The sequence below is a fragment of the Orycteropus afer genome, unplaced genomic scaffold (genome assembly GCF_000298275.1).
Source record: "Orycteropus afer afer isolate SDZICR_OR568_19922 unplaced genomic scaffold, OryAfe1.0 scaffold00238, whole genome shotgun sequence".
Lineage (NCBI taxonomy): Eukaryota > Metazoa > Chordata > Mammalia > Tubulidentata > Orycteropodidae > Orycteropus > Orycteropus afer.
In genome coordinates, this window is record NW_006921825.1 from 2407944 (window position 1) to 2433511 (window position 25568).

Here is a 25568-nt window from a genome sequence, read left to right on the forward strand (position 1 = left end):
CCTGGGATAGTATTACAGGTAGGCCACACCCCTGGGGAAACTCCCCCTAGACTGACCGGCCGCTTAGGACTCAGTCATGTGATCCATCATGGGAACCACCACTCACAACTGGAGTCCAGCCAAGTTGACACATCTTCAACTATCACACTCAGTATTCTTCACCAGCACCACAACTCAAAAGCATCAACTCTTTTTTGGTCTTCCTTATTCATTGTCCAGCTTTCACATGCATATGAGGCGATTGAAAATACCGTGACTTGAGTTCATCACGCCTTAGTCTTCAAAGAGATATCTTTGCTCTTCAGCACTTTAAACACATCTTTTGCAGCAGATTTGCCCAGTGCAATACATCATCTGATATCTCAACTGCTGCTTCCATTGGTGTTGATTGTGGAACCAAGTAATATTGAAATCTTCAACAACTTCAGTCATTTTTGCATTTATCATGATGCCGCTTATTGGTCCAGTTGTGAGGATTTTCGTTTCCTTTATCTTGAGATGTAATCCATACTGCAGACTATAGTCTTTAATCTTTACCAGTAAGTGCTTCAAGTCATCCTCACTTTCAGCAAGCAAAGTTGTGTCGTCTGCATATTGCAGGTTGTTAATGAGTCTTCCTCCAATCCTGATGCCATGTTCTTCTTCATGTAACCCAGGTTCTCAGGTTATTTACTCAGCACACAAGTTGAATAAGTATGGTGAAAGAATACAACCCTGATGCACTCCCTTCCTGATTTAAAACCATTCAGTTCTATTAAAATGACAGCCTCCTGGTCTATATATAAGTTTCTCAAGAGCACAATTAAGTGTTCTGGAATTCCCGTTCTTCTCAGTGTTATCCATAATTTGTTATGATCCACAAAACTGAATGCTTTTTCATAGTCAATAAAACACAGGTAAACATCTTTCTGGTATTCTTTGCTTTCAGCCAAGATTCTTCTGACATCAGCAATGTTATCTCTTGTTCCACGTCGTCTTCTGAATCCAGCTTGCAGTTCTGGAACTTTCCCTCTCAATATATTGCTGCAACCATTTCTGAAATATCTTCAGTAAGGTTTTACTTGTGTGCAATATTAATGATATTGTTCGATAATTTCCACACTCTGTGGGATCATCTTTCTTTGGAATGGGTACAAATATGGCTCTCTTCCAGTCAATTGGTCAGGTAGCTGTCTTCCAAATTTCTTGGAACAGACAAGTGAGTGGCTCCAGCGAGGCATCCATTTGTTGAAACATCTCAATGTTCCATCAATTCCTGGAGCCTTGTTTTTTGCCAATTCCTTCAGTGCAGCTTTGACTTCTTCCTTCAATACCATAGGTTCTTGATTATATGCCACCTCCTAAAAGGGATGAACATCGACCAATTTTTTTTGGTACAATGACTGTGTATTCCTTCAGTCTTCTTTTGGTGTTTCTTGCATCATTCAATATTTTGCCCATAGAATCTTTCAATATTGTAACTCAAGGTTTAAATTTTTTCTTCAGTTTCTTCTCAAGTTTCAGCTTGAGAAATGTCGTGTGTGTTCTTCTCTTTTGGTTTTCTAACTACAGGTCTTTGCACATTTCATTCTAATAATTGACTTTGTCTTCTCAAGCTGCTCTTTGAAATTTTCTTTTCAAATCTTTTATCTTATCATTTCTTCCATTTGCTTTAACTACTTTCCATTCAAGAGCAAGTTTCAGAGTCTCTTCTGACATCCATTTTGGTCTTTTCTTCCTTTCCTGTCTTTTTAATGATCTTTTGCTTTCTTCATGTATGATGTAATTGATGTCATCCCACAGTTTCTCTGGTTTTTGGTCACTGGTATTCAATGCATCAAATCCATTCTTTAGATGGTCTCTAAATTCAGGAGGGAAGTAATCAATGCCATATTTTGACTCTCGTGGACTTGTTTAATGGTCTTCAACTTCAACTTCAACTTGCACGTGAGCGGTCAGCTCCTGGCTTTATTTTGGCTGGAGATACTGAACTTCTTAATCACCTCTTTCCACAGATATAGTCAATCTGATTCCTGTGTACTCCATCTGAGGAAGTCCATGTGTATAGCCACTGTCTATGTTGTTGATAAAAGGTATTTTCAATTATTAAGTTGTTGATCTTGCAAAATTCTATCATGTGATCTCTGGTATTATTTCTATCACTAAGGCCATATTTTTTCCAACTGCTGGTGATTCTTCTTTGCTTCCAACTTTTGCACTCCAGTCACCAGTGATAATCAACACATCTTGATTCCATGTTTGGTCAATCTCAAACTGCAGAAGTTGGTAAAAATCTTCAATTTCCTCATCTTTGGCTTTGGTGGTTGGTGAGTAAATTTGAATAAGCATAGTATTAACTGGTCTTCCTTGTAGGCATATAGATCTTGAACCATTCTTTGTGACAATGAATGCCACGCTATTCCTCTTCAATTTGTCATTCCCAGCATAGTAGATTATATGGTTTACTGATTCAAAAGTGCCCAAACCAGTACATTTCAGCTCACTTATGCCTAGGATATCAATCTTTATGCATTCCATTTCATTTTTGACAACTTTCAACTTTCCTAAATTCATATTTTATACATTCCGTGTTCAGATTATTAATGGTTGTTTGCAGCTGTTTCTTCTCATTTTGAGTTGTGCCACATCAGCAAATGGAGGTCCCGAAAGCTTTACTCCATCCACATTATTAAGGTTGGCTCTACTCTGAGGAGGCAGCTCTTCCCTAGTCATACTTTGAGTGCTTTCTGACTTGAGGGGCTCATCTTCCGGCACTATACTGGACAGTGTTTCACTGCTATTCATAAGGTTTTCACTGGCCAATTCTTTGAGAAGTGGATGGCCCCTTCCTTCTTCTGAGTCTGTTTTAGTCTGGAAGCTCTGCTGACCATGGGTGACCCTGGTGGTATTATTTGAAATATCAATGGCATAGCCTCCAGCCTCAGAGCAACACACAAGCCACTACAGTACGACAAACTAACAAACAAGTTCATTTTGAAGAGAGGTTTTGTATATACCTAGGAATGGAATTGCTAGATCATATGATAAAGAAAACACAAATTTTCACAACCAGACCAATAAGCAACATCACAATAAATGGAGAGAAGGTTGAAGTTGCCAGGAATTTCATTTTACTTGGATCCACAGTCAACACCCATGGAAGCAGCAAGTCAAGAAATCAAACATTACATTGCATTGGGGAAATGTGCTGCAAAAGACCTCTTTAAAGTGTTTAAGAGCAAAGATACCACTTCAAAGAGTAAGGTGTCCTGACTCAAGCCTTGGTATTTTCAATACCCTCATATGCATATGAGAGCTGGAATGTGAATATGAAGACTGTAGAAGAATTGATACATGTGAATTGTGGTGCTGGCAAAGAATATTAAACGTACCATGGACTGCTAGAAGAATGAATAAATGTGCCTTGGCAGAAGTACAGCCAGAATGCTACTTAGAAGTGAGAATGGCCTGTAAGTTGTCATACTTTGGTCATGTTATCAGAAGGGACCAGTCCCTGGAGAAGAATATCAAACTAGGTAAAGTAGAGGGTCAGCAAAAAGGAAAAGATCTTCAATGAAATGGATTGACACAGTGGCTGCGACAATGGGCTCAAGCATGGCGATGATTCTGAGGATGGCACAAATCATGGTGTTTCCTTTTGTTGTATGTAAGATCACTATGAGTCAAAATTGACTCAGCAGCACCTAACAACAACATGGTAATTCTATCTTAAACATTTCAGAACCACCAGACTATTTTCCAAAGGTGCTGCGCCATTTTACATTCCCACCAGTGATGTATGAGGGCTTTGATTTTTCTGCATCCTTGCCAACACTTGTTATTATGTGACTGGAATGGTTTTCTGATCTCAAATGTCACACATAAATATACAACAGTATATACATTTACACAAGCATTGACATAGACACACACATTAAAGTACATAGGCATAAATGTTTGCACATAACTATAGAGTTTACATACATAGGCATGGAATCCCATATAGACATATACAGTCTCATATACAACCACACGTACATAAAATCACACCCAGAATACATGCATATCAATCTACGGACCTACATGTGTGAATTGACTCAACCGACAATAAACCAATACCACCACAAATGTACACACATTTTTATGGGTTTTAAGCAAACATACACTTTTGCACAGAGAACCAGAGACATATGCACTCAGTCGTGTGTTCACACCTGCATAAACACACCTGTAATAGTTGTACCCAAAAAGACATAGATATAGAGTTTACCATGACTTATGAGTGGATAACTGAGAACAGACTGAGTGTGTTCATGCAGGATGGCATGAAGGTGGCTGCATCTTCATTGTTGTTGTTGTTGTTATATGCCGTAGAGTCGGCCCCGACTCATAGTGACCCCTCCTTGGGTTTCCGAAGCAGAATCACTACGGAAGTAGGATTGCCCAACCTTCCCTTGCTTATTAAGAAGACCCTTTCTTTCTTCCTTTCTTTCATCTACAAGTATATATTGAGCACCCATGAATTACAACGAACAAGACTGACATGCTTCCTGCCCTAATGAAACTTAGTCAAGTGGGGTGAGATGCTCAATGAAAAAACAATAATCACAGCCTGTGGTATATGCCAAGAAAGAAATAAGCGAGGTGATATGTTAAATTACACACAAGGTCTCAGGATAGTAAGTAGAAAAGTAGCCAGTTTCCATGACCTTTTATTGTTGTTGTTCCTTCTTTCAACCTAGAATAGTGAAAGGGATTCAGATTCGTCTTCTCTAAGTCATTAAATAAACTGTCATGCGTGCACACACATGTGAGTGTGTGTATGTAGTAAGAGTAGCAGTAATCAGTAAGAGAAGAGGCTCAGAAGCCTGACTGTCTGGTTTTAAACTTTCCTTGTTTTGTACTAGTTGGATGATCTTTTTTTTTCTGCTCTGTGTTTCAGTTTCTCATCTGAAAATGGGGGTAATGATAGCACCTACCTCTCACAAGCTACTAGAAGGATTAAACTGCTTAATATTTGTAAAGCACTTAAAACTGCCTAGCAAATGTTGAGCTCTCAATACATATTAGCTTTATCACTTTCCAACAGTAGGTTTTTATTAAGGAGGATGAGTGCTCTGGGAGGTGGGTGGGGAGTGGGATGGAATGAGGAGCATGCCGATTTCTTGTTGACTGTAAATTGGACAGGTCATCATCCTCCATGGTATCTGAGCAGTGCTTTGGACTGCTGCCTTGGCCTGCCATCCTGGCAGTCCATAAACCAGTCCCTCTCCACATCCCACTCTGCCCACAGCCGCAAACCACAGAGAAGATGCCTGATGGGTGGCACTAGGCATGGCCCTTGGTTTCCAGGTACATCAGGCACTCCTGCAGCAGCTCTGTGTACGAGGCCTGACTTGTCAAGCTCACTCATTCTTTTTGGCTGTCTTTTCTGTCTATGTATCTGTATAGGTCAGCACTTATCACCCTGCACCTGCCACCCCAGGACATTCCACAGCCATTGTCAGTCTGCCAAGCTCTCAGCAACACCTCTCGGCTAACATGTAAGTACAAAGCTCCACCCTCTACTCCTGGTTCTGGCACAGAGTGTTATCTTTGCTTTCCCTCTGCAGTTGAGTGTCACAGCTCCCAAACTGTGCCCTCCAGAGAGACAACAGCACTCCTTCCTTTACAACCTCTGAAGAAAATAATGGTGAAAAGCACAAATTAGCATACTACATCATCATCTCCTTATTTTACAAAAGTAGAAAAAGACTGGCAGGTTATATACTAAAACATCACTGGGAGATTAAATATTGAGCAATTATGTCTTGTTTTAGATTCAAAATGTTGGCTCATAAATAGATGTAGCTTTAGTGATCAAAGAAAAGTATACCATTTTAGGAAAAAATAAAAAGACTTACAAACAAGAACACTCTACGATCCTCTTTAATGAAACATTCCAGTGTCACAGTCCTTAGAGTCTGGAAGGGCTTCCTGATGTCTAGCCTAAGGGCCATATTGTGATAAGCACTAATCTGGCAAGTAGAAGTAGGTTCTTTTTTAATACTATTAAACAAATAATCTCACTATTCCTTATTGTGTTCACACCCCTGACTCATACATGGATGTCACTTGCATGATTACTGGGTGGACTTTAGAGTAGAAGATTCCTGGTCTAACCTGAGGACATTTTTGCCATTTTACAAGCCCACTACCCTCCTTCCCATCACAGCCATTATTCCTTTGTGTGCCCAAAAACAATGATGAGCCCCCGCCTCCCACTTCCATACCTCCATTAAGCTCACTCCTCTGGCCATTCCTGGAGTCAAAAATGTCCCTACTCTCAGGGGAAGAATTAGGTGAGGGAGACTTCTGTTCGGACTTCTCACTTCCCTAAACCTTGCTGTCCTCAACCATTGTTTTGCATGATACTCAAGAAGTGATGAGAAAGCATCCTAGTTGGAGCCATTACTTCTAGGTTTGAGACCTGGCTCTGTCACTTATTCCTGGCACACAACTCCTTTTTCTGTTCTAAGACTGTTTCCCTATTGTTAACACGCCAAGGTTGACCTGTTATTTTTAGCTGTGTGCCACCCTATGGAGAAGGAGAGGACAATGAAGAAGGCCAGGATCTGAGCCTCCCACTGCTATTTACAACAGTTTGTGCCACAGTTGTATACATTAATTATCAAGGAATTGATTTTCTTTTTCAATTGTGATTTGGGTGAAAGTTTACAGAGCAAATTCATTTTCCATACAGCAGTTCGTATTTTGTTTCATGACAATGATTGCAATCTCCGTAATATAACAGCTCTCTTCCCATTTCCTCCCTGTGGTTACCTTTTCCCTGCATTGTTCTATCCTATGCATTCCTGCCCTCTGAGTCATCTCCCTGTGTAAGTACTTCCCTTCTGCTCTGCCATTGATTGTTGATTGTTCTAAGGAGTATATGTATTTGGTGTAAATGTTTAGCTTATACGCCTATCTATTGTTTGGCTGGAAGCCACAGTTGTTGTTGTTATGTGCCTTCGAGTCAGACCCAACTCATAGCGACCCTCCTTGGGTTTCCGAGGCAGTATCACTACAGAAGTAGATTGCCCAACCTTCCTTCCAAGGAGTGGCTAGTGGATTTGAATTGCCAGCCTTCTGGTTAGCAGTCAAGTGCCTTAGGCACTATGCTACCAGAGCTCCCACAGAAGTGAGTTCAATTCCAGGCCAGAAGGGTGACTAGGGACCATAGTCTTGGGGGTTTCACCAGTCTTCATCACACCAGTAAGCCTGGTCTTTTTTATGATTTTGAGTTTTGTTCCACATCTTTTTTCCCACTCTACTCAGTATCTCCTACACTGATCCCTTTCCAAATGGTTGACAGTGGTAACTGGGCACTATCGAGTTCTGGCCTCAATTCCCAAAGGAATCTATTTTTTATTGATAACCACTGCATCTGGGGTTCCATCTCCCTTCACCGTTCTATGGTTTTATGCCCTCCCTGGGTAGGTTCACCTTCTTCCCTCAACAGGCTCCCTCTGTCACCCCAGGTTTGTAGCCCTGCACTCCTACTCAGCTCATGGGCCTGAAGAACTGGACCTACAGAAGGGAGAAGGCATCAGAGTCCTGGGGAAGTCCCAGGACGGCTGGCTCAGGGGTGTCTCCTTGGTCACTGGGCGAGTCGGCATCTTCCCAAACAACTATGTCATCCCCATTTTCAGGTGCGTCCACTTCAATCTAAACATCAGAAGGTAGGGTCATCCTAGGCCAGGAACCATCTATGGGTTGAACTGATGATGAAGGACTCAAGACTTTTCAGAATATTAGTCAAGAAAGAGATTTTGCCATGGTACCCTCCTAACAGCTCATAAAAAAAAAAGTTATTACAGCTTTTCACAGTTTACAAGCACTTTCACATCTTTTAACTCTGGCTATGCTGAAAAATCCTGTGAGGCAGATATTTTACATATGAAGAAAGTGATTTTCAGAGTTAAGCAACTTGCTCAATAACTGGATTTCAGGTTCTCTATTGCATACATCCCAAAAATCCCACTTTGCATCCTCCACCCTGACATTCCATCTAGTGGCATAATGAGAAAATGTGATGATCAACTGACCTCCCCAGGGCATTTAGGGAAATTTCCCAGTATGCTAGGCCACTAGGCATTTTCCATGGACTCGGACCACTACCAATCCTTCCACACCCCAGATCAAACACCAGATACCCTGCAAGTCCTCTCCTCTAACAGCTTTCCCAAGTGTTTCCATTGTGTAGGGTACCTGTCAATTTCACCAGCCCACAGTGTGTCCAACCACCTCACCTCACAACCACAAATGCACACAGATTCCAAAAACCATCCATGATTTCTCCTACCTCTGCCTCATCCGCCCAGTCAAACCTGTCACAAAGCAGTGAGTCCATCACCATGCATCCAATGGTGTCTTTATGACATACCAAGAGTCACAACTCCAAAGAAAGTGACAGTCCCATTGTAACGTATGAGGGTCAGAGTTGGAGTCATATGTCCAGTTTGAAGGACCTTCATTTAGGTGGGACACTGTATCCGGAGGAGGGCGGCCAGGATGGTGAGGAGACATCAAACTACCTTATGGGATAAATTGATGAAGAAATAAGGGTTGGTTAGCCTGCAGAAGACAATGGTCAGAGGGATAATAATAGACTGTGTAGATCTGGACATAGGTTTGTTCCAGGAGGGAGCAGAACATGGACCAGTAAGTAGAACGTAGAAGAAAAGGTTTTAGTTCAATAAAAGGCGGCATTTTCTAACCCTGAGGTTTTCTCAACCAGTCTTGCTGGTGAGATAATGGACTCCTTCTCCAAGAAGAGTATAGGCAAAGTCTAGGTAAGTCTAGGTTTTTATAAAGAAATTTCCTCACCTGGTAGAAAGTTGGGGTAGAAAGCCAGTTATTCCTTTCAATGGTAGGTTCTTGGAATTTGTTACAAAGTTGCAAAATCTACAAAGACAAACTAATGGTGTTTGTAACTGATGCTTTAATTAATTCTCTTATTCAACAAATATCTATTGAGCACTAACTATGGGTCAGGCACCTTTCTGGACATTAGAGAAACAGCAGTAAACAAAATATACAAAAATCCCTGCCCTTAGGAGCTTACATGCTGCTGAGAGAAACAGACAGTAAACTAGTAGTAAAATAAATTATATGTTAAAGATAAGGACTAAGCAAAGAATAAAACAGAAAAGGAGGGTAGAATGTGTGGGAGTAGTCAAAATTTTAGGTAGGTTGTTCAGGGATGACTTTATTGAGGAGTAAGATGGCAAAATGAAGGAAATGAGACGGTGAGCCATGTGAATACCTGGGAGAAGATTATTCTGATCAAAGAAACAGCAAGTGCAAAGACCCTGAGGTAGAAGTTGCCTGACATGAAAGCCAATAGGACTTGAGTAGAACAAATGAGAGGAAAGTTAGAAAAAGATAAGGTCAGAATTCTAACAGGGGAGGGAGTGGGCATAGCAGATGGAATCGTTTAGGTCATAATAAGGAATTTGGCTTTAACTCTATTGTAGGATTACGAGCAGAAGAGTAACATGATCTATTTTGTGTTTTAACCACGATCTCTCTAATTTCAGGGTTGAGAATAAACTGTAGAGAGGAAAGAGTGGAAGTAAAGAGATAAGAGGCGATTATAATAATCCAGGGTGATAATGGTTTAAACCAGGGTGTGGCAGCCATGGTGGTTAGATTAGAGAGAAGTGGCTAAATTCTGGATATAGTCCAAAGAAAGTAGAGCCAGTAAGATTTTCTGATAGATTAGATTTCAGGTGTGAAACATGAGTCCATGTTTCTTCCCTGTGTCATTAGAAGACAGAGTGGCCTTTTACTGCAATGGAGATAGTGAAAAACAAAAGGAGCAAGTTTTGAAGTGGGAAGAAATTAAAAGCTTTGTTTGGGGTAGTTTAATTCTGAAATACCTATTTGTAATCCAAGTAAAGGTAATGGTGAGTAGTTGAGTCTGGCATTTAGGAGAGAGTTCTGGAGTTGAGATGGTATGTAAAACTCTCAGATCAGATGAGATCATGATATTGGAGGGAGTGACAATGAGCCAGGAGCTAAAATCTTCACGGAATGAGGGAAGAGACTTAGAGGGTAAATGTTGATTGCAACAAGCTGGGATGGTGGGCAGTAGTGTCTGACGGTCTAAGAGTCAAAGCTGGAAAGTATTGTGGGAATGGGGAGAGGAAATGGTTTAGAAATGACAATGAGGAGCAAGGAGGACACCTCCCCTAGATTATGAACAATTTTCTTCTTTGGTATCTAACACAAATTCCCTAAGGCCTAAGCCTAATACTAGGGTATTTGCTAATGCATCAGGCCTTAACCCAAAATCCTGGTTGTGTCATCAAAGAACCACTAGAATAAGAGTGACCATGGAATTTGTCATCCGAACTAGGAACTTTTGGAGATAAAATTGGGCCACTCTTAATGCACCAGGAGGGCAGGAGTAAACTGAGACTCTCCTAGGGAAACTAGGCTATATGGTCACCCTGACTAGAATAGATATAGGATTCCATCCCAGTGCACTCCTTTCTCTCCTTCTTGACTTTCCTCCTGGGTAAATCTGTTGTGATCTCGGGTCAGGGTTGAGTTGAGGAAGCAATGTCTATCAGCAAGAGCTGCATATCAGACAACGGAGGAGTTTCAGCATCATAGATTGCCATTGAGCCCACACTTTTCTCAACTGATAGAAATCTGACCATATGTATATATACTGAGGTACTACTTGTGATAAGGAATGGCTTTGTTTATGGGGAACCAGCATTCCCAATAAGAACAAGTCTCTGTCGGAGTATATGCTTCTGAGGGTTATTAGGTGACAAAGGAGCAATGATTTTCCAGTGTTGGTTTCCTTTCTGTGATAGTTTGTCTAATGCAAAGAAAGTCCCGTCCCACTAATCTTGGACGTGGGTGACATATGTACAGTTTGTCTAGCTAGTTGCAGCTTCCCCTTGTTCTCAACTGTCATTTCCACTGTGGGAGTTTAGTTTCTCTCACTTCTCAGGACTGAATAATGTTGTCCTTTGTCAGCTGAGTTTCTACTACCATTAGCAGGTTATGTGCTTAGAATTGAGTGCGTTGGACTAAATGTTCAAGTGCTCTTTCTGCTTTTTAATTCTGTGTGTGTGCTAGCTTTTCATTTGCTTTTTGTTTTTTCCCAAAAATCCTGGTTATCTGTTTGCAATGATGAGTCTGTACTGCCATCCGGCTCCATTGGCTATTAGAAAACAGCCAGAGCTGGAGGGTGGGCTGTGCTCGCTGAGTGTCTGAACCTTTGCTCTTAGTAGCATCATCTCCTAATGAACTGAACTAGCCAGTTTGAGGATGAACTAGGGACCAGAGTTGACCAAATTGCCGAAGTTTAGATTTGAATTAAGATTCAGCGAGTGAGGTTTTAACTATCAAGAGGCAAAGACTGCTGTGCTTTTCAGTGCACCAGACCCCCATGCTAGATGGTGGCACCAAACTGTCCACTCTTGTTGACCACAACTAAGTCTCTGCCTCCAGGACTCTTTTCCCTATATTCTGCAAACATCCATTGACTCATGTTATACAGAACACTTGTCTAGTGTTTGTCCAGCATCTGATCCCCTTTCCCAATAGCACCTCTTGGAGTTCTCCCTTATGTGTAGTCCTGGTAGGAGGAAAAAGTTTCCTGTCATTTCAGAGGCTAAAGAACCAAATACTCTTGCTCCTCCTCCTCCTCAACCCATCACCCATAAGCTAAGGAACAAGCTAAGCCAATCTGGATGGAAAGGATGGGGGCAAAGTTGAAGGCCATTTGTAGCAAGAACACAAGCAGCAGCATCTTATTAGACTCTTCTTCACAGTGGGTTCCTGCTGCTGAGGTCTCTGGAGCCTCCTCGCAGCCATTTGCAACCCTTTCCTCCAACTCCTGTCCTCCCAATGAATTCCTTTCTGCTCAACTAGCCAAGAGAGTTTCTCTTTGTCTGGCAACCAAGAATCTTCACTGACATATGCCCACCTGGAGACTGATGGATGGACAAAAGTCACAAAGGAGCCACCGCTCATTTGCCCTTAATTCTCTGTGTAGAACTCTATCAAGATTGTCAAGGTCCATTTTTTATCCTTGCCAGGGGGCTGCTACCAAGAAAGGTCACAGTAGAGCTGTTGTTTGTAATGCCCATTCTGAATATTAGACAAGTTCTTGAGGTTCATGTACTAGGTAGAGAAGGGGTCACAGGGATCTGTACACTCAGAGCAGGCCCAATGGAGCAGATCAGCAGGAACATCCAATCCTCCCACTTAAGCCCAGAATGTCTTTTAGTCTCCCCAGCTGGAGAAACAAGGTTAGTGTCTGCCAGTGTGGGGTGTCATGGGGATTCATTAATATCTGTTGTTGTTGTTGTTGTTATTTGCCGTCAAGTCAGCCCTGACTCATAGCGACCCCTCCTTGGGTTTCCGAAGCAGTATCACTACGGAAGTAGATTGCCCCATCTTCCTTCCGAGGAGTGGCTGGTGGGTTTGAACCGCCAGCCTTCTGGTTAGCAGTCAAGTGCCTTAGGCACTATGCTACCAGTTAGTAGAGTGTTTTGATGTTAAAAGAAACTGCTGGGTAAGTCCTGAGCTTTGTGCTAAAGGATATAGAAAGACTCAATGCTGACTTTAGGAGTTGGGATTTAGGAGCTCTTGGAATTTGGCCCAGTGCCAGGCTTGGAAAAATGCTGTTGCACCATGGTCTGTTTACAGTCATTCAAACAAGAGACTGACGGGATGAGGCTGTCTTGGACCTAATTAACTGTATTCATTTCTTGCTGCTACTGCTGCTACTGCTCAAAACAATTTGGGGACCTGTCTTTCCTGTTGCTAATCCATTTTGTAGCATCTAACACCTTGAAGCCTCTGTTCAAAAGGTAGCCAGATGCTGTACTCTGCCCTGGAAGCCAGTGCTGGGGGTTTCTCTCAACTACTCAACTCTTTTTCTTTCTTTTTCTTTTTTTCTCTTTTTTTAATTATGATTTGGGTGAAAGTTTACAAAGTAAATTCATTTTCTGTTCAACAGTTCATACACATTCTGTTTCATAACATTGATTGCAATTCTCATAATGTAACAGCTCTCTTCCCAGTTCCTCCCTGTGGTAACCTTTCCCTGTGTCCTTTCCTATGCATTCCTGCTCTCTGAGCTCTCTCTGGGTAAATACTCCCCTTCTGGTCTCCCATGGTTGATTGTCCTTAGGAGTGTACCTACCTGGTGTAAATGTTCGCCTTATAGGCCTATCCATTGACTGATTGGAAGCCAGGAGCCAATTCCAGGCCCAAAGGGTGAGTAGGTACCATAGTCTCAGGGGGGCCTTGTCTTTTTATGTTTTTGAATTTTTTTCCACATTTTCCTCCCACTCTTTCAGGATCTCCTATTTTGATCTATTTTCAGGTGTTTGACAGTGGTAGCCAGGCACCATCTAGTTCTTCTGGTCTCAGGGTCATGTAGGCTGAAGTTTGCATGGTCCACTAGTCCCCTGGACTAATTGTTTCCATGCATCTTTGATTTTCTTCATTCTTCTTTGCTCTGCACACGTCAACCACCCAACTCTTATCTTTGAACCTGGTCCTACCTCTTCCTGGTGGGTAGCCCTGCCTCTCTTCACTGACCAGGGCCAGGTAGCCAGCTATAGCTTTAGGTCCTGCTGCCTCAAGCATCAGTTCTGAAGACATTTGTCTGCATACACTTCTTGGGCAGCATTGACCACAGTTAAATGATGCCTTACTTATATTCATAGGAGCTCTGGTGGCATAATGCTTAAGGCATTTGACTGCCAACCAGAAGGCTGGCAGTTCAAACCCACCAGCCACTCCACAGAAGAAAGGCTTAGCGATCTACTTCCATAGTGATACAGCCTCAGAAACCCAAAGAGGGGTTGCTATGAGTTGGATCCTACTCGATGGTAGTAGGTGTTTGTTTTTTGTTTTTTGGTTTGGTTTTTGGGTTTTTTGGGTTTTTTTGTTTTGTTTTGTTTTGTTTTTGGTGCTTATATTCATACAAGACTGGTTTATTATTAAACTATATATTGGTTTTCTAAGCAAAAGAAGGAAAGAGAAGGGGAAATTCTGTAAAGAAAAGCCTGGAGGCATTGGCAGGAAGGAAGCCACGAGGACATCTCTGGGCTGGAGCTTTGGTTGAGCTAGTGATTCCCTGGGAATTAGCATAGGTTATTTAATCAGAAGAGTGACAAGGTGATGGATGGACTATTTGGTAGATGTGATGTTGGGGTGGGATTGGTGAAAGGGTAGGAAAGGCATGTCAGATGATAGCCACTCCCCATGGAGTTCAGTGGGTTGTTCCATATCTAGAAACAATGAACAAGGGATTATCATTTTATAAAAGTTTGATGTTTCCTTGAAAATCACAGCCAAAGGCTGAATAATTAGGGTCTTTTGGAGGTGTGCTTAGGGTCCACCAGGTACTTTGGTGTATTTATTTCAAGCAGGATCTATATATCTATAGAAAAATACTCTGATTAGTTATTAGGAGATGGTGTAGCTCAGTGTTAAGAGTATGGCTGCTGCAAAGGACACCTAGACATAGGTTCAAATCCCAGGTCCAGTAGTTGCTTGAACAAATAACTACAAGTTTCTGGGCTTTTCTGTTTTTGTTTTTGTTTGTTTGTTTTTTGCTTTTTAATTATCGAAATAGTAATGCTAAATGCTGATAGTACCTACTTTAGAAAGGCTGTTGTGAAGAACCAATGAGATAACACAGGCAAAGCACTTGACCAATGTCTGGCATACAGTAAGTGCTCGATATGTATTAGTTGAAATGATTAGCATCAGTGCTGAGTGCAGAACATAATGTGCAGAGCATAAAGGATATAAACAATGCATATAAAATCTCTGTCTTCAAGAAGTTTAGAATCTAGTGGAAAAGACACTTAATAAACAAGAAATACCCACCACAAAGCAGGATAAACACATACAAGATGTCATGCTCTGAACCCAAGAGCTGAAGGGATGTGGGGTCAGGACAGATCAGAGCTGGAGTGAAAGGTGACAAAATTCAAGTCTTCTCGTTTTACTGCCAAAATGACAGATCTGTCAAAATGACACACTCTCCCTCCCCTCAATGCGCCCACACAGTTATCAATGTGTAAGGAGTTGAGGCCCAGTTAGTTAACCCTGTGTGGTTGACATATCGGTCAGAGAAGGGTGAGAAGCAGCCACATTTGCTATATGGTTGGAAGCTTATAGTTGTTTATTTTTTAAAAAATGAGACCTATAACTGAATATTGTCTTCCTGTATTTCTTTCCTTTTAAAAAAATATTTCACCAACCAGAAAGACATCTAGTTTTCCAGAGTCCCGGAACCCTGGTCTCTATGCCACATGGACGTTATCCACCTCCTCTGTGTCCTCCCAAGGCAGTATTTCAGAAGGTGATCCCCGACAAAGCCGTCCCTTCAAATCCGTCTTTGTGCCCACAGCCATAGTCAACCCTGTGAGGAACACAGCCAGCCTGGGGACTGTAGGACAAGGGTCACTTCGAAAAGGGCGGAGCAGCATGAGAAAGAGTAAGTGGTGGCAAAGAGGTACGTGCCTAGAGCTAAGTGATGGAGGGATCTGTCCCTGGGGTAAACAGAATGCTTTTCTCATAAACAGGGATCCTGGCTTTAGAAGGTGCCTCTCTGCAAGGGTGCTTTATAGTTCCCAAATGATGAGTTGTTTTACTAAATGAAGCCAGACTCACTCAAGGGTGCTTCCCTTGTTGACTTTACATATGCACATTGATTGACTGGGATAATAGCAGCCCTGAGAGCCAACACATAATGAGAACACAACCAAGATGGATTCTGGTTCTTATCAAGACAGAACAACCAAAGCATTTGCTGGATCAGTGTTTCTCAAACTGTTTCCAGGGAACCCCTCAAAAAAAAAATCCACTGCCATGGAGTTGATTCTGACTCATAGTGACCCCACCCCCTTATCTGAGGCAATAAATCTTTATGGAAGTAGATTGCTCCATCTTCTTTCCCAGGAGTGGCTGGTGGGTTTGGACCACCAGCCTTCTGGTTAGCAGTCAAATGCCTTAGGAACTGTGCCACCACAGCTCCTTGGGTACCCCTTATTGTTGTTGTTGTTGTTATATGCCGACAAGTCGGACCCGACTCATAGCGACCCCTCCTTGGGTACCCCTTAGTGGGTGCAAAAGGGGGCAGATGGGAAGAAAGGGGGAAAGGAAGGTTAAGGAGGCAATGCTGAGAGCTCCTAAATCTTTTCTTTTTTATTTAAGTAATATATGCACTTGAAGTTAAAGACAATTAAAACAAGTCCAAGAGAGCCAAAGTATGATCTTGAATATATCCCTCCTGAATTTAGAGATCATCTAAAGAATAGATTTGATGCATTGAACACCAACGACCGAAAGTCAGATGAATTATGGGAAGATATCAAGAACATTATCCATGAAGAAAGCAAGAGATCACTAAAAAGAAAAGAAGAGAAGACCAAAGTGGATGACAGAAGAGACTCCGAACCTTGCCCTTGAGCAGAGAATCGCTAAAGCAAATGGAAGAAATGAAAAGGTAAAAGGGCTGAACAGAAGATTTCAAAGAGCAGCTCAAGTAGACAAAGCCATTTACTATAATGAAATGTGCAAAGACCTGGAGTCTGAAAACCAAAAGGGAAGAACATGCTCAGCATTTCTCAAACTGAAAGAACTGAAGAAAAAATTTAAGCCTCGAGTTGCAATATTGAGAGATTCTATGGGCAAAATATTGAATGATGCAGGAAACATCAAGAGAAGATGGCAGGAATACACAGAGTCACTGTACCAAAAAGAACTGATCGATCTTCATCCATTTCAGGAAGTGGCATATGATCTAGAACCAATGGTAATGAAGGAAGAAGTCAAAGGTGCAATGAAAGAACTGGTGAAGAACAAGGCTCTGGGAATTGATGGCATACCGATTGAGATATTTCAACAAACAGGTGTCCCATTGGAGGCACTCACTCAGTTATGCCAAGAGATTTGGAAGACAGCTACCTGGCCAACTGACTGGAAGAGATCCATATTTGTGCCCATTCCAAAGAAAGGTGATCCCACAGAATGTGGAAATTATAGAACAATATCATTAATATTGCATGCAAGTAAGATATTACTGAAGATAATTCAGAAATGTTTGCAGCAGTATATTGACAGAGAACTTCCAGAGGTTCAAGCCGGATTCAGAAGAGGACGTGGAACAAGGGATATCATAGCTGTTGTCAAATAGATCTTGGCTCAAGGCAAAGAATACCAGAAAGATGTTTACTTGTGTTTTATTGACTATGCAAAGGCATTTGATTGTGTGGATCATGACAAATTATGGATAACATTGAGAAGAATGGGAATTCCCAAGCACTTGATTGTACTCATGAAGAATCTGTACCTTGACCAGGAGGCTGTCGTTCGAACAGAACAAGGGGACACTACATGGTTTAAAATCAAGAAGGGAGTGCGTCAGGGTTGTATTCTTTCCCCACACTTACTCAATCTATATGCTGAGCAAATAATCCAAGAAGCTGGACTATATGAAGAAAAACGTGGTATCAGGATTGGAGGAAGAATCATTAACAACCTGAGATATGCAGACGATACAACTTTGCTTGTTGAAAGTGAGGATGACTTAAGGCACCTACTGATGAAGGTTGAAGAATACAGTCTGCAGTATGGATTACGTCTCAATATAAAGAAAACAAAAATCCTCACAATTGGACCAATGAGCAGCATCACAATAAATGGAGAGAAGATTGAGGTTGTCAAAGAATTCACGTTGCTTGGTTCTACAATTGATGCCAATGGAAGCAGCAGTCAGGACATTAGATGACATGTAGCCTTGGGAAAGTCAACTGCGAAGGAATTGTATCAAGTGCTGAGGAGCAAGGACATCTCCTTGAGGACTAAGTTGCGCCTGACACAAGCCATGATATTTCCAATCGCCTCGTATGCATGTGAGAGCTGGACAATGAATAAGGAAGACCGAAGAAGAGTTGATGCTTTTGAGTTGTGGTGCTGGCGAAGAATGCTGAAAGTACCATGGACTGCTAAAAGAACTAACAGATCTGTCCTGGAGGAAGTGCAGCCAGAATGCTCCTTGGAAGCAAGAATGGCCAGACTTTGTCTCACCTATTTTGGTCATGTTGTAAGGAGGGACCATTCCCTGGAGAAGGATGTCATGCTTGGTAGGTTGGAGGGTCAACGAAAGAATGGGAGGCCTTCAACAAGATGGATTGACATGGTAGCTGCAATGATAGGCTCAAGTATAGCAGGGATTGTGGGGCTGGCGCGGGATTGGGCAGTGTTTTGTTCTGCTGTGCACAGGGTCACTATGAGTCAGAAACGACTCGACGGCACTTAACAGCAACAACAACATGCACAGGATAAAAAAGGTAAATGTATATATCACATAAAAGCAAGGTTCCTCACATCCTTGAACCTTCATCCCAAATTCTCTCCCATATACACATATGCCTTCTTACCACACTCTGCACTGTTCTGCACCTTACTTTTGCTTGTACATATGTAGCATCTACATGGTGCACATACCGTACATATAAATCCATCTTAAGGGCCATGCTTTTTTCTCAACATATCGAGATTCTACATATGATTTCATTCTCAAGAGTTACAGAAAACTGTTTGAAACTCTTTGTTCTACAGAACATCAAAGTTCTATATTCTTAGACTTCTCTAGAAGAAGAAAAAGAGCCAAGAAAAGTAAATAAGATTTATTCTGTGTCCCCTGATTTAAACTGGGCTCTGAAATTCTTTTATGCTATCTTAAAAAAAAAAGACTAAACATGAAAATGCCATATGACAGTCAAAGCAGAAGAGGGCCATGTGGGACAATATGCCACACAGGAAAATTTCCCAAGAAAAATAGAACAAATCTTAGCTGCACCTTTCCCAATGCTTTCATCTGAGGACCACTTTGACTACCAGACCCATTGCTCTTGCGTGTTAATTCCGCTTGGCCTTTCCTCCTTCCCCACCCTCCTTCATCCTCTTATACATAACCCTCTCCAACCTCTCTTCTCTCAAGGAAAAAAGTAATACCACCACAGCAGACGAGGGCAAGTTACTAACCTCTTCAATCTTCAGGTTTCTCATTTGTAAAATGGAGATTAAACATAGTATCTACCTCATCAAGGTATTGTATGGATTTTATAATATAATCCACATAAAACTAATGACACAGGGCTGGCACATAATAAGCTCTAGAAATATTAGTTATTTTTATAACTGTTGTTAGTTTGCCCCAAGTGAATTCCAACTCATGGTGACACCATGTGTGCAGAATAGAACTATCACTTAGGGTTTTCAAGGTTGTAACCTTTCAGCAGCAGACTGCGGGGCCTGTCTTCCAAGGCACCTGTGAATGGATTCGAACCACCAATCTTTCAGCTAGTAGTCAAATGCTTAAATGTTTAAGCCACCCAGGGACTCCTATTTTCATAGTACCATTATTTTCCTAGTATCATCATTACTACTACAACTAAGCAGATCATATTGGGCCCATTGAGAGCATGAACCCAGCGTTGAAATATTCAGACTCTGTCTAGACCAACCTATGAATGCAGGGAATTGTATCTCATTGGCAATTGTGCATACTTTCTTTATTACTCTGCTTCTCAACCTTTGCATAAATCTTGATTGATTGCAGGCTTTGTCTGCTTGCACTGTATGTGCATGTAATCAAAAAGCATTAAACCTCTTGGAAATTAGGAACTGACAAGATAAATAGATATGGCATAAAGCCAATTTTTCACACATCTGTTGGAGCCTATGGACACATCTGCCCAGTACTGCTATGACTTTTTCAGGTCCTGGAGGCTTTTTATTTCTCCCTTTTCCCAAGGTGAGGCTGGTCAAGCTGTCAATCTTCCCAGAGCGATAAGAAGTGACAAGAGAATTGACTGTGTGCCCCTCACAGGGCTGTCAGTGAAAAAATAAATGTCTAAACTGAAAGGTCAGACTTGTGTAAATGGTGACTGACTTGCAGCAACTAAGAACACCAACTGTGTTTAGTGAGCATTCTGCTTTTCATGTCCACATCTGACTTGATGAAGAGGCACAGTGCCAAACGTGGCCTTTTTTGTGCTAGACACAAATGACTGTAATTCAAGCACGTGTCCATGGAGTATCACTAAGGGCAAATGTCTCTGACTGAGACATCACCTATACTTTTTCAATGCTGGGAGACTGTAATGGAGAAAATGGCACAGTGCTTCTCAGGAGTATCTCCACATACATCCCAGAGTGCAGGGAACTCTTGACTTCTGAGGTCACCAACAAAACATATGCCTGAGGGGTGGGGGCATGCTCTTTCCCAAAGAATTTGAGGGGAAGAAATGGCTTCTTTTTACTGAGTTTTAAAAATATATATAGCTCAGGGAAAGGTCAGACTCCTGGACATTACATTTTTAGGAGTTGCTGTCCTTTACTCATGCAGTTTAACCACTCAGCTTCTAACCAAAAGGTTGGAGGTTCAAGTCCACACAGAGGTACATCAAAAGAAGGCCTGGAGATATGCTTCCAAAAATCAGCCATTGCAAACCCTGTGGAGTTCAGTTTTGTTCTGACAAACAAAGTCCTCAGAATGGACTCAATGGCAACTAGTTTTATCCTTTACCCAAAATTACTGATAGCTAACAACACAGGGCATTTATTCTGTTCCAGCCAGTCTCCTAACACTTTGCACATGTCATACAATGCAGTCCTCACAACATCCCTATAAGGTATAGATACTATTATTATCTCCAGTTTACAAATGAGGGAGTTGAGGTGCAGGGTGGTGACGTGACCTACTTGCCCAAGGTTCCCTGGGAGTTGGTCTGATTCCAGATCCCATGTTAGAGACTGCAAAGCTCATCCACACACAGCTGAGTTCTGGAATAAAGATTCCAAATTTACTTCCGTCTGGTGTCCCGTTTGCTTAGCACACATACCTTTCTTCCCCCGACCCCCCTACACCCCCTCACCCTCTCCCACACACAGACAAAAAGCAATTCCACCACCATATGACTAAAGCTTCTGTTACAATTTTTATCAGCAAGTAGCTGGTCAGAGTCCCTCTCTCTCCTTTTCTCTCTCTCTCTTCCTCTTGTTCTTCTCAGTTGTCTCTCTTTTGTGTCTCTCCATTTCTGCCTTCTTTCCATCTCTGTTTCTTGTTTGCTCATTGTTTTGCATGCCTCTGTATTCTTTTCTCACTGGCAAGCTGTCTCTTTGTGTCTCTTTTTTCACTCTCCATCTTAAAGGTCTGCAAGAAGAGAATACAAAGTGTATGTGTATGTGTTTGTGTGTGTGTGTGTGTGTGTGTGTGTGAAAGCAAATGGAAGTCATTTACCTTCTGTTTACCTACCACACCCTCAGCATTCAGTTAACCAGTTGTTTGTTGCCAGCATCAGCAAACAGCACTAAAAATAGAATAAGGTCACCTCTGAAAGACCCCGAGAGAATGTGAGTGCAGTCATATTGGGAAAGCACTTAACTATTCTGGGATATCAGGACACACTGCTTACCCAGCCCTGACCAACCTACTGCCAGCCGGCCTGTTACTGATATCTCATCACATTATTCCTCCAGATGGATCCCTGCAGAGACCCGTTCAGTCAGGGATCCCCACCCTTGTGGTAGGCTCCCTCAGACGCAGCCCCACTATGGTGGTGCAGCCACAGCAGTTCCAGTTCTACCAGCCGCAGGGGGTCCCCTCCTCACCATCTGCAATGGTGATGGAGATGGGACCCAAACCTGCTCCCACGGGGGAACCTGCCCTCACATGCGTCAGCAGAGGCAGCGACACCAGAATCCACTCAGCAGCCAGTTCCCTCATCATGGAAGGCAAGGAAATTCCCATCAAGAGTGAACCTCCAATAAAACCACCTGCATCTGCCCCGCCATCGATCCTGGTGAAACCAGAAAACTCCAGAAATGGCAGTGAAAAGGTAGGAGTGGGGTGACATTAGGGGAGCTGACTTTTTGGATTCTCGGCTTGTGTTTATGGAATTCCCTGTATGGTGCCCCAGCACCTGAAATGTTAGTGTTGGTGGCAAATAACCAAAATTACAGCCTCATGGGAATCCTAGTGCACAGTCCTGTCTCACTTCCCGTCCTCACACCATTCACACCCTCCCTAGACGTGTTACTGATTTTCTTTTAGAAATAAAATACATATTTGTACTATGTATACAAATTTATCTCAAGGCCCAGAGGTTTGGGAAGAATGTGGCTTTGGCATCAGACATATGTTGGTGTGAATGCCATCTAGTTCTGCTGCTTGCTAGCTGGGTGACTTTGGCCAAGACACTTCACCTTTCTGAAACTCGTTTTTCCTGAAAATAGGGATAAGGAAATAACTACCTCATAGGATTAGAGTAGTTGCAATGGAGAATATATGAGCTAAGATTTGTGAAGTGCTTACATGGGGCTTCACACATATTTAGTGTATTTAAAAAACAGCCGAGACACGGGAATCTAAGTGACTTTTCAAGGTTGTAACACTGGGTTACAATGACTCTAACAACTGGTACTAAGTTTGTGACAGAGGTCGAATCTATTAACTTCTTCTAATCCAAGATTTTTCCCACTAAAAGACATGAGATTTTCATTGTTTTCAATAATATGGTTGCAGCAAGAGAAAAGATGGGAAGAAAGAAATGACAATAACTAATTAGGTGGTGCACATCATTATCTTTTAGCTTATTGGACATCACCAGCACCAGCATGACCTATTCCACCAAAAATGGACAGAAGATGTGGTTTCCTCCTATTCATTAGGCATTTACTGAAAACTAATGACCTGGTAGCATAGTGGCTAATACACTTGCCTGCTAACCAGACGGCTGGTGGTTCAAACCCACCAGCCACTCCTCGGAAGGAAGGTTGGGCAATCCTACATCCCGATAACTGCCTCGGAAACCCAAGGAGGGGTCGCTATGAGTCAGGGCCGACTCGACGGCACATAACAACAACAACAATGACCTGGCAGGGAGCTCTGGTAGCATAGTGGCTAAGACACTTGCCTGCTAACCAGACGGCTGGCGGTTCAAACCCACCAGCCACTCCTCGGAAGGAAGGTTGGGCAATCCTACTTCCGCAGTGATACTGCCTCGGAAACCCAAGGAGGGGTCGCTATGAGTTGGGATTGACTCGACGGCACATAACAAAAACAACAACAACAATGACCTGGCAGGCACCATGCTGAGCACTTCACATTTCCCATCTCATTTCCTCCATACGATAACCCTCTGATGTAGATACTATTATTCTTATCTTCATTTTCTAATGAAGAAATGGAGGCTTAAAATGTTAAAATACATTGCCCAAGGCCACACAGCTGACATATACAAATAGGGTAGAATTCAGATCTGATTCAAAAATGCGAGCTGTTCATGCTATGCTATATTCTTGTAGGGAAAAGCATTTGGGAAAAAAAAGTGTTGAGTAATATAAATGGTGTTGTTGTTGTTGTTGTTGTTGTTGTTTGCCGTCCAGTCGGCCCCGACTCATAAATGTTTGGAGGTCTTATTCTGAATTATCACATTCAAACAATTCAAAGTTTTCCGAGCCTCACTTGCCCATTAACCTATGCTATTAGATACAAATTATAAGTCCTTAGTAAGTGCCCAGACCTCTGCTAGGTGTGGTAACGGTCAGTTGAACTCTTTAGTTACATATATTGCATCACAATAAAATTTGAAGGAAAAAAAAAACTATGAAGAAACTTCGTTCTTGGTGGGGTGTCACTAGGATCAAATTTCATAGGGAAAAAAAATATGTAAGCAGTACAACAAAACATTTCCTTAAACCCCATGGGCCAAAGAACTACGTGTTAGTACCAGGAAATATATAACAGGCTGGGAGAAGTAGAAGAGGGAGAAGTGGGGCTTGAGAGAAATTGGAGACCATGCATCTCATATAAAGGGGCAGTGCTCCTCAGATTTAGCCCATTGTTGCCATAATGGGGCATAGCCTAGTGTTGCCAGATCATTCCTTTTTTAAAGAGACATATGAAATCCTGATTTTCATATGCAATCTCTCAATTTTTATGAGTTGACAACTAAAACTCTCAAACATTCTCTGGGCTAAATTCAGCTAGCAGGTGTACAGTCTGCAAACTGTATTCTGAGGATTTTTAAGGCCATTATGGAAAGTTCTAAAGGAAGTCATTAAAGGAGGCCTCAAGGAAGATGTCGGCCTTGAAACAGGCCTCACTGGTTGGCCATGGAGAAGAGAGAAGAGGTGAACTTCTGTTCATTTCTGGAAGGGATCATATCCTCTTGCTTCAGGTCCTTTTCACAGTTGGTTGCCTGCCCTACTTATCCTAAATAATTCCTAATCCTTTTACAGTTTAATAATCCTCTCAATTTAAATAGTTCTACCTTTAGGAAGCTTTCTCTGACTACAACTCAGTCCAGCTTGAGTTGGCTACTCCTTATACTTAGCATCTTGTATGTTCCCCTCATAGCACTTGTTAAAATTGTCTGTTTGTTAGGACTGTTTTGTTTACTCTTGAATTCACAGCACGAGTGTATGATGCATAGGAGCCACTCTTAGTAGGCACTTAACTAATTGCCGAAAGAATACATAAATGCATTTCAAGTCAGGGCAAGTATAGAGTGACAGCATGAACCAAGTCTCAGAGGGAAACAGCACATATTTCCCACCTGACCATCTCTCTTTGCTCTCCTTTCTTTTGCAGCAAGTCAAAACCGTGAGATTTCAGAATTACAGCCCTCCTCCCACCAAACACTACACCTCCCATCCCACCTATGGAAAATCTGAACAGCCAGCCAGCCCCAAGGGGTCCCAGTCCGAAGGAACCCCCTTGGGCCCAGAGATGACCATCCTGTTTGCCCACCGAAGTGGCTGCCATTCTGGACAGCAGACAGACCTCCGAAGAAAGTCAACTTTGGGCAAGGCCATGACCATGGTGCCCACTGCCTCAGCCACGCAGACCATGTTTCCCAGCAAATGAATCTCCAGGTGGCTATTCCTAGACCCCAAAGAGGTGAATTGCATTTAAATACAGTCTGCCTCCACTGTGGGTGTCTGCTATTCTTTGGGGACTTGAGCATGGGTACTTGTTCTGCCCACTCCTGCTCACCTCCAGGAAAGGAAAGGTGGAAGCAAGGATTCCAGGTCTGGGTGGGGGGAAGAGAGGATAAATTGGATGGTCTTCCAGACATAATGATTACATGTAGAAGCCCCTCTACTTGGATCAAGGACTGGGAGAGTGTCTTGCCCACTTGTTTCCCAGCATGAGATGTGTGGCCTCTCATTCTCTGTATTCTTGTAGAATTTCTATGGTGTCCTAAAGGAGGCTTCACTCAGAGGTGTCACATAGTGGGAATGTTGGAATTGCTTCTTTGACCTCATCACCATATTCTCCACAAGCATTGACATAGCTTCTGTCATCTTCTTGGGGCTGTACACCAGGTGCAAGTAACCACCATATTTTTTCCCAGCCATAATGCCACCTGCAAAGAGAATTTTATGGGAGTAGGGGGGGTAAAGAAGCCCTGGTGATGGAGTGGTTAAAGCACTTGGCTGCAAACTGAAAGGTTGGTGGTTTGAACCCACCAGCTGTTCCA

General features: G+C 42.3%; 1 protein-coding gene across 1 annotated transcript in view; it reads left to right on the forward strand.

The window, feature by feature from the left end:
- SH3RF2 (SH3 domain containing ring finger 2) overlaps positions 1-24952 on the forward strand; it is a 182274-nt gene extending 157322 nt beyond the window's left edge. Inside the window, exons 5-9 of the mRNA XM_007949109.2 lie at positions 5431-5522; positions 7500-7670; positions 15276-15508; positions 21562-21920; positions 24677-24952. Coding sequence (XP_007947300.1) covers positions 5431-5522; positions 7500-7670; positions 15276-15508; positions 21562-21920; positions 24677-24952 — 1131 coding nt within the window. The remainder of the gene's footprint in view (positions 1-5430; positions 5523-7499; positions 7671-15275; positions 15509-21561; positions 21921-24676) is intronic.
- The last annotated feature ends 616 nt before the right edge of the window (positions 24953-25568 follow it).